We start from the raw sequence: 12,365 nt of genomic DNA, 5'->3' as shown, positions 1-12,365 counted from the left end.
GGTTGGGGAGCACTGCCCTAAGACATACTGCACAAAAATAACAAACACAATATCTGTATCATATACCAGAATCAGTTTCCTTTATTCTATTGATGTATCAACAAGTATTCAGACCCCTTGACATTTTGTACACACCATGATGTGTGTTTTTCCTTCCTATGTCCCAATAAATTCACAACAGGTGGACTCCAATGGAGTTGAAAATTTTACTTTATGATGAGTAAATATGTAGATTTAAGGGTAAAAATAGCATTTAAAATAGATGATTTTAGAGTTTACTGACATAATCATCTGGTTTGTCTGATACACAGTAAGTCATGATCAAATCTAGCTTTAATTAACATTTATATTAACACTAATCGCTTCAATAAGAATTATAACTTTCATAAAGTGACAATGTTATATAAAAATATATAATTTTATGCAAGTTTTTTTTTTTTTTTTTCACTGCTCCCATTTTGTTAGGAGTTGGCACAATGGTTACCTGACTTTGGCACAGTTTTACGCTGGTTGCCCTTCTTGATGCAACCCTCCTTATTTTTATCTGGGCTTGGGACCGGCACTGAGAATGCTCTGACAAGTGCACCTCCCAATGGCTAGGCTGTTCGAGCACCCGCACCCTCAGACATAGCCAATCATGTCTGTGTGATCAGCCCACAGTATCACTGCGATTCAAGCAATAGTGGGCAAAAAAAAAAATGCTAAAAATGGTATGTTGGGTATTTACAGTACTATTGAAAGTACTTCAGATACACTGATATAGAAAAATAATTTGACTAATTTTAAACCTGCTTGTGGGTCCACGATGTGGGCACCAGCAGTATGATAGAACAAGGTGGTTTTTGGTTTATATACTAGTCATATGAAAAGGAGTTGGATGATATGGTTTATACTCTACTCTTCTCTGCTGTCTTAAACAGTAACTTTCTCTAAATTCTACATTACACAATTTTATTCTAGAGAATGTAGCACAATACCCCTATTAACAAAACAGAGTAAAAAAAAATTATGGTCTGCTCAGTTTGGTGTAAAACAACATAACTGGTTACTGTTTCACAATAAAATAGTTAAAAAGCATATATCAACCTGATGTTTGGGCGTCCACATACTTTTAGCAATGTACTGTATAAAGATAGAACAGAAATGAGGCAAACAGCAATAAGCACAACTTACTTTGTTGTACTATATTACTATATGTAATATAGAGATACACTAGATAAACCTCACATATCTGGAATGGCATGAAATGCAGTCTGAAAGCCCAAATCCTCTAGATGAGAAGAAAGCTCTCCCTAAATCACATCAAACAGAACAATTCTGGGTTGTTCCTTCAAAGAAAATAAGTGGGCTAGAAAGTGATGTAGCCCACTCTGCTGTATCAAGAGGGTTTTGATGTTTTGAAAAGATAAAAGCTCAAATCCAGGGAAGATGCAGGAGAATGGAAACTTTTTAGTTTCAAAGCTGAGTAGATTTAACTGCAACTGAATGAAGTCTAAAGTTAGATGTATATTAGTTGCCCAATAATAGGAAATATAGCTATTATTAAGGTTTCTAAGACTTACTGTCTATTTGTTAAACTCTACCAAATAGATAAAACTCTTTAAAATCTAGACTTTTGAAATGTTCTAAATTATTTCTTCACAACAGGGCAGAACCTCAGAACTTAAACTCATTAACTTTGCAAGTAAAGAAAAGAGAATTTAGTCCAGGGGGTTTTAAGATATTGACATTACAGAAATATCTGATATTAAAAACTAGGTGCCATTCTGAATAGCATATTTACATGCACATCAGTACAACCCCAAAAGTTGATTCATTTTGTAAAATGCATTAAACTCTTTGATCTTCATTTATCTGACAAAAGTATAAAGAAAATATTTCCAGTGTTTTAAGTGACAGACTTAATTGTATTTTGTCTGTTAAATATAACAAATTTAGAAGTGGATGCCTGCAACAGAGGCATATTTACTCCTGTGTTACAGGGTGGCATGGTGGCTAGCACTGTCACCTGACAGCAAGAAGATCCTGGGTTTGATTACCAGGTGGAGCGGCCCGGGTCCTTCCTGTGTGGAGTTTGCATGTTTTTCCCTGTGTCTGTGTGGGTTTCCTCCAGGAGCTCCGGTTTTCTCCCATAAATGTAACCATCAATAAATAAACCAGTGTGTCACATCACATTTTTAATAGTTTGGGAATTGAGGATACTGAAGATAATTCATTATGGTGGCCATTGTCTGATTCCATGTTTTCCAAAAACAAGCTTAAGTGTGGACTCATCTGACCACAGCACACTTTTCCACCGTCTACGTGAGATGAGCTCAGGCCTAGAGAACTTGGCAGCATTTCTGCATAGAACTGATGTACAGCTTTCTCCATGCATAATAGAGAATTATGTTGCATTTCTTGGACTGTGGACTATGTTAAATGATGACAATTTTTTGAAGTACTTCCAAGCCCACATGGCTATATTTATTACAGTAACATGACTGTTCCTCATGCAGAGCCATCTGATGGCTTGAAGGTCACTCATACTAAACGGTGGTTTCAAGCCTTGTCTTAAGCTGACTGACATTTCTCCAGATTCCCTCAATCTGTTCACAGTACTATGTACACCGATCAGCCATAACATTAAAACCACCTCCTTGTTTCTACACTTACTGTCTATTTTATCAGCTCCACTTACCATATAGAAGCACTTTGTAATTCTACAATTACTGACTGTAGTCTATCTGTTTCTCTGCATGCTTTGTTAGCCGCCTTTCATGCTGTTCCTCAATGATAAGGACCCCACCACAGGACCACCACAGAGCAGGTACTATTTGGGTGGTGGGTCATTCTCAGCACTGCGGTGACACTAACATGGTCATGGTGTGTTAGTGTGTGTTGTGCTGTTATGAGTGGATAAGACACAGCAGCGCTGATGGAGATTTTAAACACATCCCTGTCACTGCTGGACTGAGAATAGTCCACCAACCAAAAATATCCAGCCAACAGCGCGCCGTGGGCAGCGTCCTGTGACCACTGATGAAGGTCTAGAAGATGACCAACTCAAACAGCAGCAATGGATGAGCGATCGTCTCTGACTTTACATCTACAAGATGAACCAACTAGGTAGGCGTGACTAATAGAGTGGACAGTGAGTGGACACGGTATTGAAAAACTGCAGCAGCGCTGCTGTGTCTGATCCACTCATACCAGCACAACACACACTAAAAAACCACCAAGGTGTCAGTGTCACTGCAGTGCTGAGAATGATCCACCACCTAAATAATACCTGCTCTGTAGTGGTCCTGTGGGGGTCCTGACCATTAAAGAACAGGGTGAAAGCAGGCTAAAAAAATGTATGTAGAGATATAGATGGACTACAGTCAGTAATTGTAGAGCTACAAAGTGCTTCTATATGGTAAGTGGAGCTGATAAAATGGACAGCGAGTGTAGAAACAAGGAGGTGGTTTTAATGTTATGGCTGATCGGTGTATGGTCAATGGTCTTGTGTTGAGTAATGTTTATTTTTAAATCAATTGTTAATTCTTTCAGAATAATTAGGAACAAAGTGGTAAGGCCCGACCACCTTTTGCTCGCAAAGACACATTCTTTGTTGTATTCTCCTTATATACTCAAACATAATACGCACACCTGTTACAAATTCACCTGCCTATTGGTGAATGTTTCAAACAGATGAATATATCAAATATCCTATAAACTTTTCAGCCAAATAGTGGCTGCATAAAAGAGCCAGGTTTCACATCAACGTTCTATTTGATAACTCAGAGCTTGACCCACTAGGTTAACACTGTTGAAATGACGACGCTGTGGTCAGTTCACCAAACTATTCACTTACAAAAAGAATATCTTACAGTTTTGTGGCAGCTATATTGCTAACATTCAGACAGTGGTAGCCTAGTGGGTAGAGATTTGGGCTGTCAATCAAAAAGTTCAGAGATCGAATCCCAGCTCTGCCATGCTGCCACTGTTGGGCCCTTTAGCAGGGCCCTTAACCCTCTCGGCTTTAGGGGCGCCGTACAATTGCTGACCCTGCTCTCTGACCCTAGCCTCCAAACAAGCTGCGATATGCGAAAAAGAATTTTGTTGTGCTGAACACCTGTATATGTATATATGACAAATAAAGACATTCTATTCTATTCAACTTCCAGTAGCCACTCAAAACAAACCTGAGATCACAACACAGACCAAGACGTCTCATTGGTTAATGGTTAACTGTTGGTCCAACAATGCTGCTGTTTCATTCATTTACATTTTGTTACAGGTGTCACATGGAGATGACAACCAATCTTACTGGAAATGAATCATGCTCATGTCTCTCTGCAGTATTCTGTATTACGTTAAAAACAGCACGTACACCGAGCTGATGAATGGGGCAGGTTACAGCATGCTACTAGGATGTGACTAATTTCCAGTAACCTACTACTACAATATGTCACATGCACAACTTGTGCAAATGAATCATAAATTTGACTCCTTGCCAAGTTCCAGATGCCTACACAAATCTTTTACATAAAACAGTGACTAAAGATCACTAAACAAGTCTGTATTTGAATTAAGTTATCTTCCTCATTCCTTATCAAGTGTCTGTTGGTTTATAGTTTTGTGTAATAGTCTTAAAACGGTAGTACAATATAAATCTAACACACTATATTGTCAAAATTAATAAACAAAACAAACACCTGTTAGCAAATTCCATATTAATGCTTATGTATTTTGGAAAGGCACTTCCTGTTATTAACTACCTAGTAGTTGATGCTTGATATTACACGTGGTAATCTTAGGCTTGTGTTAAAAGAAAGAAAGAATTTTGACAACGCTTTGACATTCTACCAGGCCATTCTGTGAGCATGCAGCTCTTTTCACACACAAAACTGGCATGAATACTAGGTACTTTTACAACTTTACAAGGCAATTAATCACGTGGCATCTATTCACACATGATCGGAAATAAACTGTCTTCTAGTAACATTGCTGTACAAATAGATTCAGATACTGAAACCACACCAATTAAATCAGTTTCTTTCATTTTAGTGTGCAAAGAGACATATTTGAGTATTTTCTTACCAATTAATTTATCAATTTTTGTTCACAAATAAAACAATGATTTTTTCTCATCAACTCCTAAACTGTCGTGGCACCTGCAGAGTATTTTGTTTATTTTCATTTTCATCAACCGTTTTATCCTGGTCACGGTAGATGATGGTGGGTCAGGTTTCATCAGGTAAAACTGAGCACAAGGCAGAAACACCCAAACCATCGTTGGGTTTCGGCCATATGACGTAGCCAATCGTGTCTGTGTAGATGCTCAGTCAGTGGGTTAGCGTGAAAAACCGCCCGGGTGCCACGCTTCAACGGGTTTTCACCGAAATATAACAGTGATTACAGTTAACCATGAAAGATATAGGAGGAAGCATCACAATGCTTTTTAGTGGGACTCCAAACACCAATGTTTATCTGTGGAGGATGCATACGTGTGTGATATCTGATACTGACACCTGCTAGTAAAAGGTGTGGGTAGAATATGCAAACCCACATTAAAATCGGCGTCCCAGGCAAGGTGGCTTGTGTTTCGTTTATATAAGCAAAAATGTTTTATAAAATAGATCTATGACATATCACATTTGAAACAAAAAGGAATATTTTATTTAAAAAATAAAGTATTAAAAACACTGCAGTTATTTATATTTATCCTGGCACAAACCAAGTGTGCAACACCCCCCCTCTAGAGTCTGTATTATTAACTACACAAAGATGATCAGAAGTATGAGGAAAAAAGAGACTTTTAAAGAGGTAGTGCTCTTTTTTGACCGGCAGTCTTTTAAGATGGTACTTAATTCATAAACATGTATTAAAGTATAGTGTTTAATTACAAAAGATGATAAATGAACCCTCAGGAGATATAAATAATTAAATAAACCATGTCAAGCTATGTTTGTCTGGGTTTATCTATAACTGTGGGTGTTTTAGATTTTTCTTTACAATACTGCCTGTTATTACTGTCTATTACTTATCAGATCTTATCTGTAAACATCAGTTGTTAAACATATTTCCTTATGCTGGTTTATTAACTGGTGCCTTTTTTACTGCTGCAAATTTGTCAAGCAGATGGAATTTGACCAGATAAAAAACGTTCGCCTCAACCCTGTTATTCTTACCTCATGCAGCTTCTCATTCTCTTCTAAGTACTTGCGGGCAGCATCACTTGCACTCTCGGCTTGTTTCTGGAATGCCTCGTTGGATGCCAAGAGCGAAGCCTGCTGGGAGAGGAGGCTGGTCAGGCGTCGCAGCAGCCTAGGATTTAAAATAATATAATAAGCATTGTAATAAATGCTCTAATGTATACGTGTTTTTATAAACAGCACACTTTAGTATTCTATTGGGTTATTCAACTTTACTGTGAGGGGAGAGGGCCATGAAGGTCTAGGGGGTTTCTATACACATACATTACATATAGTATTAATATACAGTAGTAACTTCATACTTTTAATGGTCTATGATGCCTAATATTTTAAACTGATAATCAGTTCATGTAATAATGATTTTGCCATTTCATTTATTTCATTTTCATGCTTTACCAACACTTTATACTGGTTAGACTCACTGGTAGGTCTGGATTTCCCCGCAACGCATTAACCTCCTTTTTGGCCATTACGCCACACCTCAAGTGGATTAATAAAATGCTATTAGAATGCTTTTTGAAAGAAGCGTACTATAGTTCAGACCTCAGCGGTGCTACCAACCTGACTGGGAGTCCAACAGACAAAACTGACCATGTCTAAGGAAGGACAGGTTGAATTGGGGTAAGCCTAGCGGTTAAGGTACTGGACTAGTAATAGAAAGGTCATTGGTTCAAGCCCCACCACTGCCAGGTTGCCACTGTTGGGCCCTTGAGCAAGGCCTTTAACCCTCAATTGCTCAGATTGTAAGTCACTTTGGATAAAAGCGTCTGCTAAACGCTGAAAATGTAAACTATTAAATGCGATCCCCAAGACTGGCCAAGACACTGGCACTAGAATTAGGGGAATTCACATGGGGCATTGAGATGAGTTAAAGTACTGGACTAATAATCAGAAGTTTGCTGTTTTAAGTTTCAAGCCCTATTTCTGCCAGATTGCCACTGTTGTGGCCTTTAAACCCTAAATGCTTGAAGTGTATATAGTTGCTTCAGATAAAAGCATCTGCTAAATGACATAAAAGTAAATGGAAATAAAAAACAATTATCAACTAAATCATGTGGACCTGAAATTCATTAACATTTAAGACCTGATCAGATTCATGTCACCCTTTTGATTATAGAGGGGAAAAAAAATTCCTAAATTCACTTACACATTGTTAATGGGCTTTGTTTTGCTAAAAAAGACCTTTGGCATGACAACGTACGTGAGTGAACATGCTACGTGCAGAGTTCAAAGTTGTTTGCATTTGGTTTATATCACACTGCAGCACCTGACCGTCATGCTGACCTCATTCGACAGGAGAGAAGCCACACCTAGCGTACGTGCCAACATTAACTAGGCCAATGAAGTCGCTGGAACATGACCTGCATTCACTACACGTGTATTATTAAGCTCAGGTAGTTTGAACTGGTTTTAAAAACTGCTTTAGGAGACAGATTTTGTTATCATTATCACTACACACACTAACTGCATATTGACTGAAGAAACTGAGTGTTTCATTGGGTAAACTGTGCTGTATATACATTAAACTTTAACAGGCTCTCCAACACAAAAGGTTGCACAAAGACTTACCATTCAGCCAAAAGTATGTGGACACTTCAGAACAAGAAGTCTGTTATAGCTACAAAGTAATGGGTTAACTTATTAAAGCACACAGACACTTTGTTTCCACACACTCTTCTATTACCTCATTTGTAAACAGGTTATAAAACATTATGAAGATTTTTGTACATGGAGGGAGATGATAGCTGGCATGCTGATGGGTTGTGCCACCTGGTTTAAATGGCCTGATGCTAGTAAGCAAAAACTGCGTTGACGTAACTGCCACAATCGCTGTGTAAGTAGTGCGTCTAAATAACCTGCCTTATAAGTTATGAGATGTCGTATTAAAATTCACTCTACTTATGCAGCTTCCTACGGCCTACCTAGGCACTAGGTTTTCAGAGAGACCCCGTCTTGTCCCATGCTATTGTTATTGAGATACTGTTGCACCGAAATGCTATTTACCCACCACTAACTAAAGTTGCCAGGTATTCAATTTCTGTAGTTTCCCGTAAGGGGGGTTTTGCTGGTGTAGCTTGGATTGGGTTGACCTGCCTCCTTAGAGAAGGAGTTAATGCAACCCAGGACAAACTTAACAAGACTGAGCATGTCCTGATGGGAGCTGACTCTTTCAGGATGACAACCATTACATTTAAAGCATTTAGCAGACGCAATTCATTATAATTAATTATAAGTTGCTCAGGGGCCCAACAGTTTCACAGTGGGGTTTATTTTCGCCTCTATGTTCCGAGTAAAAGTCCACGCATGCAAAGGAAAAAAATAAAATGAGGTTTACTTAAGCAAAAGTTCTACATCCAGTTCATTACTTGTTACAATAAGTAACAACTGTGTTATCTACAGTACTGTAAAACATACACTATATTGCCAAAAATATTCGCTCATCTGCTTTCACACGCATATAAACTTAAGTGACATAGGGTTTAATATGATGTCGGCCCACCCTTTGCAGCTATAACAGCTTCAACTCTTCTGGGAAGGCTTTCCACAAGGTTTAGGAGTGTGTTTATGGGAATTTTTGACCATTCTTCCAGAAGCGAATTCGTGAGGTCAGACACTGATGTTGGATGAGAAGGCCTGGCTCACAGTCTCCGCTCTAATTCATTCCAAAGGTGTTCTATCGGGTTGAGGTCAGGACTCTGTTTAGGCCAGTCAAGTTCTTCCACACCAAACTCGCTCATCCATGTCTTTATGGACCTTGCTTTGTGCACTGGTGCCCAGTCATGTTGGAACAGGAAGGGGCCATCCCCAAACTGTTCCCACAAAGTTGGGAGCATGAAATTGTCCAAAAATCTCTTGGTATGCTGAAGCATTAAGAGTTCCTTTCACTGGAACTAAGGGGCCGAGCCCAACTCCTGAAAAACAAGCCCACACCATAATCCCCCCTCCACCAAACTTTACACTCGGCACAATGCAGTCAGACAAGTACCGTTCTCCTGGCAACCGCCAAACCCAGACTCGTCCATCGGATTGCCAGACGGAGAAGTGTGATTCGTCACTTCAGAGAACACGTCTCCACTGCTCTAGAGTCCAGTGGCGGCGTGCTTTACACCACTGCATCCGACGCTTTGCATTGCGCTTGGTGATGTAAGGCTTGGATGCAGCTGCTCGGCCATTGAAACCCATTCCATGAAGCTCTCTACACACGGTCCTTGAGCTAATCTGAAGGCCACATGACGTATGGAGGTCTGTAGCAATTAATTTTGCAGAAAGGTGGAGACCTCTGCGCACTATGCTCCTCAGCATCTGCTGACCCCGCTCTGTCATTTTACATGGCCTACCACTACGTGGCCGAGTTGCTGTCATTCCCAATCGCTTCAACTTGACAGTTGACAATATTTAGTAGTGACGAAATTTCACGACTGAACTTGTTGCACAGGTGGCATCCTATCACGGTACCACGCTGGAATTCACTGAGCTCCTGAGAGTGACCCATTCTTTCACTAATGTTTGTAGAAGCAGTCTGCATGACTAGGTGCTTGGTTTTATACACCTGTGGCCATGGAAGTGATTGGAACACCTGAATTCAATGATTTGGATGGGTGAGTGAATACTTTTGCCAAACATATGTTTGACCATCAAATGACCATATTAGACGAAGATATACCTCAAGTCAAATCAATGCTTTTTATAAAAAAGGATTTCTTTTATTAAAGGCCTACCTGGCCTTATGTGAAGAGAGTAATTTTCCCATTAGCTACTAAATCAACCACTTAACCAAATTTAAATGACAACTGGATTTAACTTCAATAGCCAGACTTGATTATGGCCAGACCTGCTAAATCTAAACATCACTTAAATTAACCCTGTCTGGCAATGTGAAGCAGACTGATAGGTCTTAAAAAGCACTGCAATGCCACATTCTAAAGAGATTCAAATACAGATGCAAAACAAAGTCTACAAATCTAGCAGACTGGAAAGGCTAACAAAACCAAGGCTCTGGGACTCCAGCAAACCACAGTGAGAACTATTATCCACAAATGGACAAAACTTAACAGTACTGAACCTTCACAGAAGTGGCCGACCTACCAAAACGTTACCAAGAAAGCATGAACAACTCAGTTATTAGTTATCAATTATTAGTTTACATGGGTGATACTTGTTTTGAATACATTTTTATCTTTAATAATGGGATGATCATTTAAAAGCTGTATTTTATGATTACTCGATTACTCATGTTGTCTTATCTTATCGAACACACACACGCTTATCATAAGATAACAACACATAAAAACAAACAGTCCCAGGAACACTGAGCTTCCCTCTCCAAAATACCAGGATATAGGTCTTCAGGGCATGCCAACTACACAGGCTAAATATAATACTCATCAGCAGTTGTTTAATCACATGTTTGGTTAAAGCAGCTGTCCAAAATCCAGCACCTAAATCTGGCAGCCAGGGAAAGTAGTAGCACCAGTAAGTAACATGCCAGCTATTAATACTCGGTCATTCAGAGAAATACAGACTCGACCCTGTAAGGAGAAAGCACGCAGGCTGGACCCACAAGCCGAGGCAGTTGTGTCGAGTTATACACAAGCATGAAGCAGCCAATCAGGTGCTTTGTGACTGTGTGACCATGGATGAGCTTTGTGAATGGAAAATATATGGAACTCTCCGTTCACACATCGTTCTTTCTGACCCTGCTGTTAAATGAATACATGAGTCGCTTAAATATATTAAAGGAATTGCTAGGCAAAGACACAAACAGTTCCATGGACTGATTATTAGAGATTCCTCGAATGCTGCACGTAGTGAAAAGTCATGCACTTAATCACACACTAAAATGGTCAATCTTTGACCAAGTTTGGTCCATCCGGAACAGCTTGAATGTTTGGATTAATAAACAGGTAGAGTGAATGAAACCAGCGCACATGGAAAGTAGCACTGAAGTGGCTGGCACAAAGCCAGTGGTCACAAAGTCATGGATTCAGTACAACAGTATGACCTTAAGGTAGTACAGAAGCTTCCCTGTGAAAGAGCACAGAACCCTTACAAGCTCAGTTTGTGGTTGATGCGACATATCAGTTACAGTACAATAAAAGTCCTACTGACATTTTCCATTTAGTCATTTATCAAAACATCTGTGGACAAAGTAGATATTCCTGAGATTGCTTAGACTGCTTTACAAACTTGTGTAAATACTTAATGATGCTTTCATTGCTTTACACAGTCGTGTAAATACTTAATGACTGTGCCCTAGCTAAACCATTCGTTAACTTCAGCCATTAGCCAGCTTATGCTTGGTGTCCATATATTTTAACTGCCAAGCAGCAAGTCTCTGTGGTGTTAAGTAAGAGCGAATGCCATGTTCTAAATTCATTTAAAATTCCTACCTGAACAAACAACAATAAGACAAACACAATATTATTTACATTTTTTTATGCCAATTCTATATTTCTACATAAGAAATGCTAAACAGGAACTTTAAGAGTAAAAGAAAATAAACTTTTTTGTATACTGGATGAGCTGGAGCACTGAATTTGTAAATCTGTAAACTTCATCCACAACTCCGTACTGGGTTTAGTGTTAAATGAGATGTTTTAACCTTTAGTGACATCTGGTGGTGAAGAGTTCTGAGCTACTCTTGCATGACAGAGGGAAAACCATTATGGCTGAAAGATCCTAACAAAAAAAAACTGTATATTGACATTTACAGCATTTAGCAGATGCTTTTATCCAAAGCAACATACAATTGTGACCGAACACAATACAAATAATTGAGAGTCAATGGCCTTACTCAGGAGTCCAACAGTGGCAACTTGGTGATTGTGGTGGGGTTTGAACCAGCAAACTTCAAATCACTAGTCAAGTACCTGAACCACTAAGCTACTGCTGCCCTATGCACACTGGATAACATGCTATTTAAAAAATAAAACCTAATTAATGATTTTTGGGACTAGATTGAATTCTATTATAAAGTCTCTAAACCCTAGTTCACAAAGAGTAAAACCGACATTTGTTTTAATCATTTCATATCAAATTTTAACATTTACTGTTGTTTAGCCTGAGATGGATCTGATGGAAACCTGTTTACCTACATGAAGTTGAAGCCTGCAATAATGCAGCTCCAGCTAGATGTAACGGGAACCGGCTGTGTCTTCTCTAAAAATGTCCAGAACTTTATCA

General features: G+C 39.1%; 1 protein-coding gene across 1 annotated transcript in view; it reads right to left on the bottom strand.

The window, feature by feature from the left end:
* bcap31 (B cell receptor associated protein 31) overlaps nucleotides 1-12,365 on the bottom strand; it is a 38,264-nt gene that overhangs the window by 14,263 nt on the left and 11,636 nt on the right. The window contains exon 5 of the mRNA XM_062999229.1: nucleotides 6,159-6,294. Within this exon, the coding sequence (XP_062855299.1) occupies nucleotides 6,159-6,294 (136 nt within the window). The remainder of the gene's footprint in view (nucleotides 1-6,158; nucleotides 6,295-12,365) is intronic.

This window comes from Trichomycterus rosablanca, chromosome 7, assembly GCF_030014385.1.
Source record: "Trichomycterus rosablanca isolate fTriRos1 chromosome 7, fTriRos1.hap1, whole genome shotgun sequence".
Classification (NCBI taxonomy): domain Eukaryota; kingdom Metazoa; phylum Chordata; class Actinopteri; order Siluriformes; family Trichomycteridae; genus Trichomycterus; species Trichomycterus rosablanca.
The sequence above is the reverse complement of the archived record's forward strand: the minus strand, read 5'-3'. Positions and strand labels throughout refer to the sequence as shown.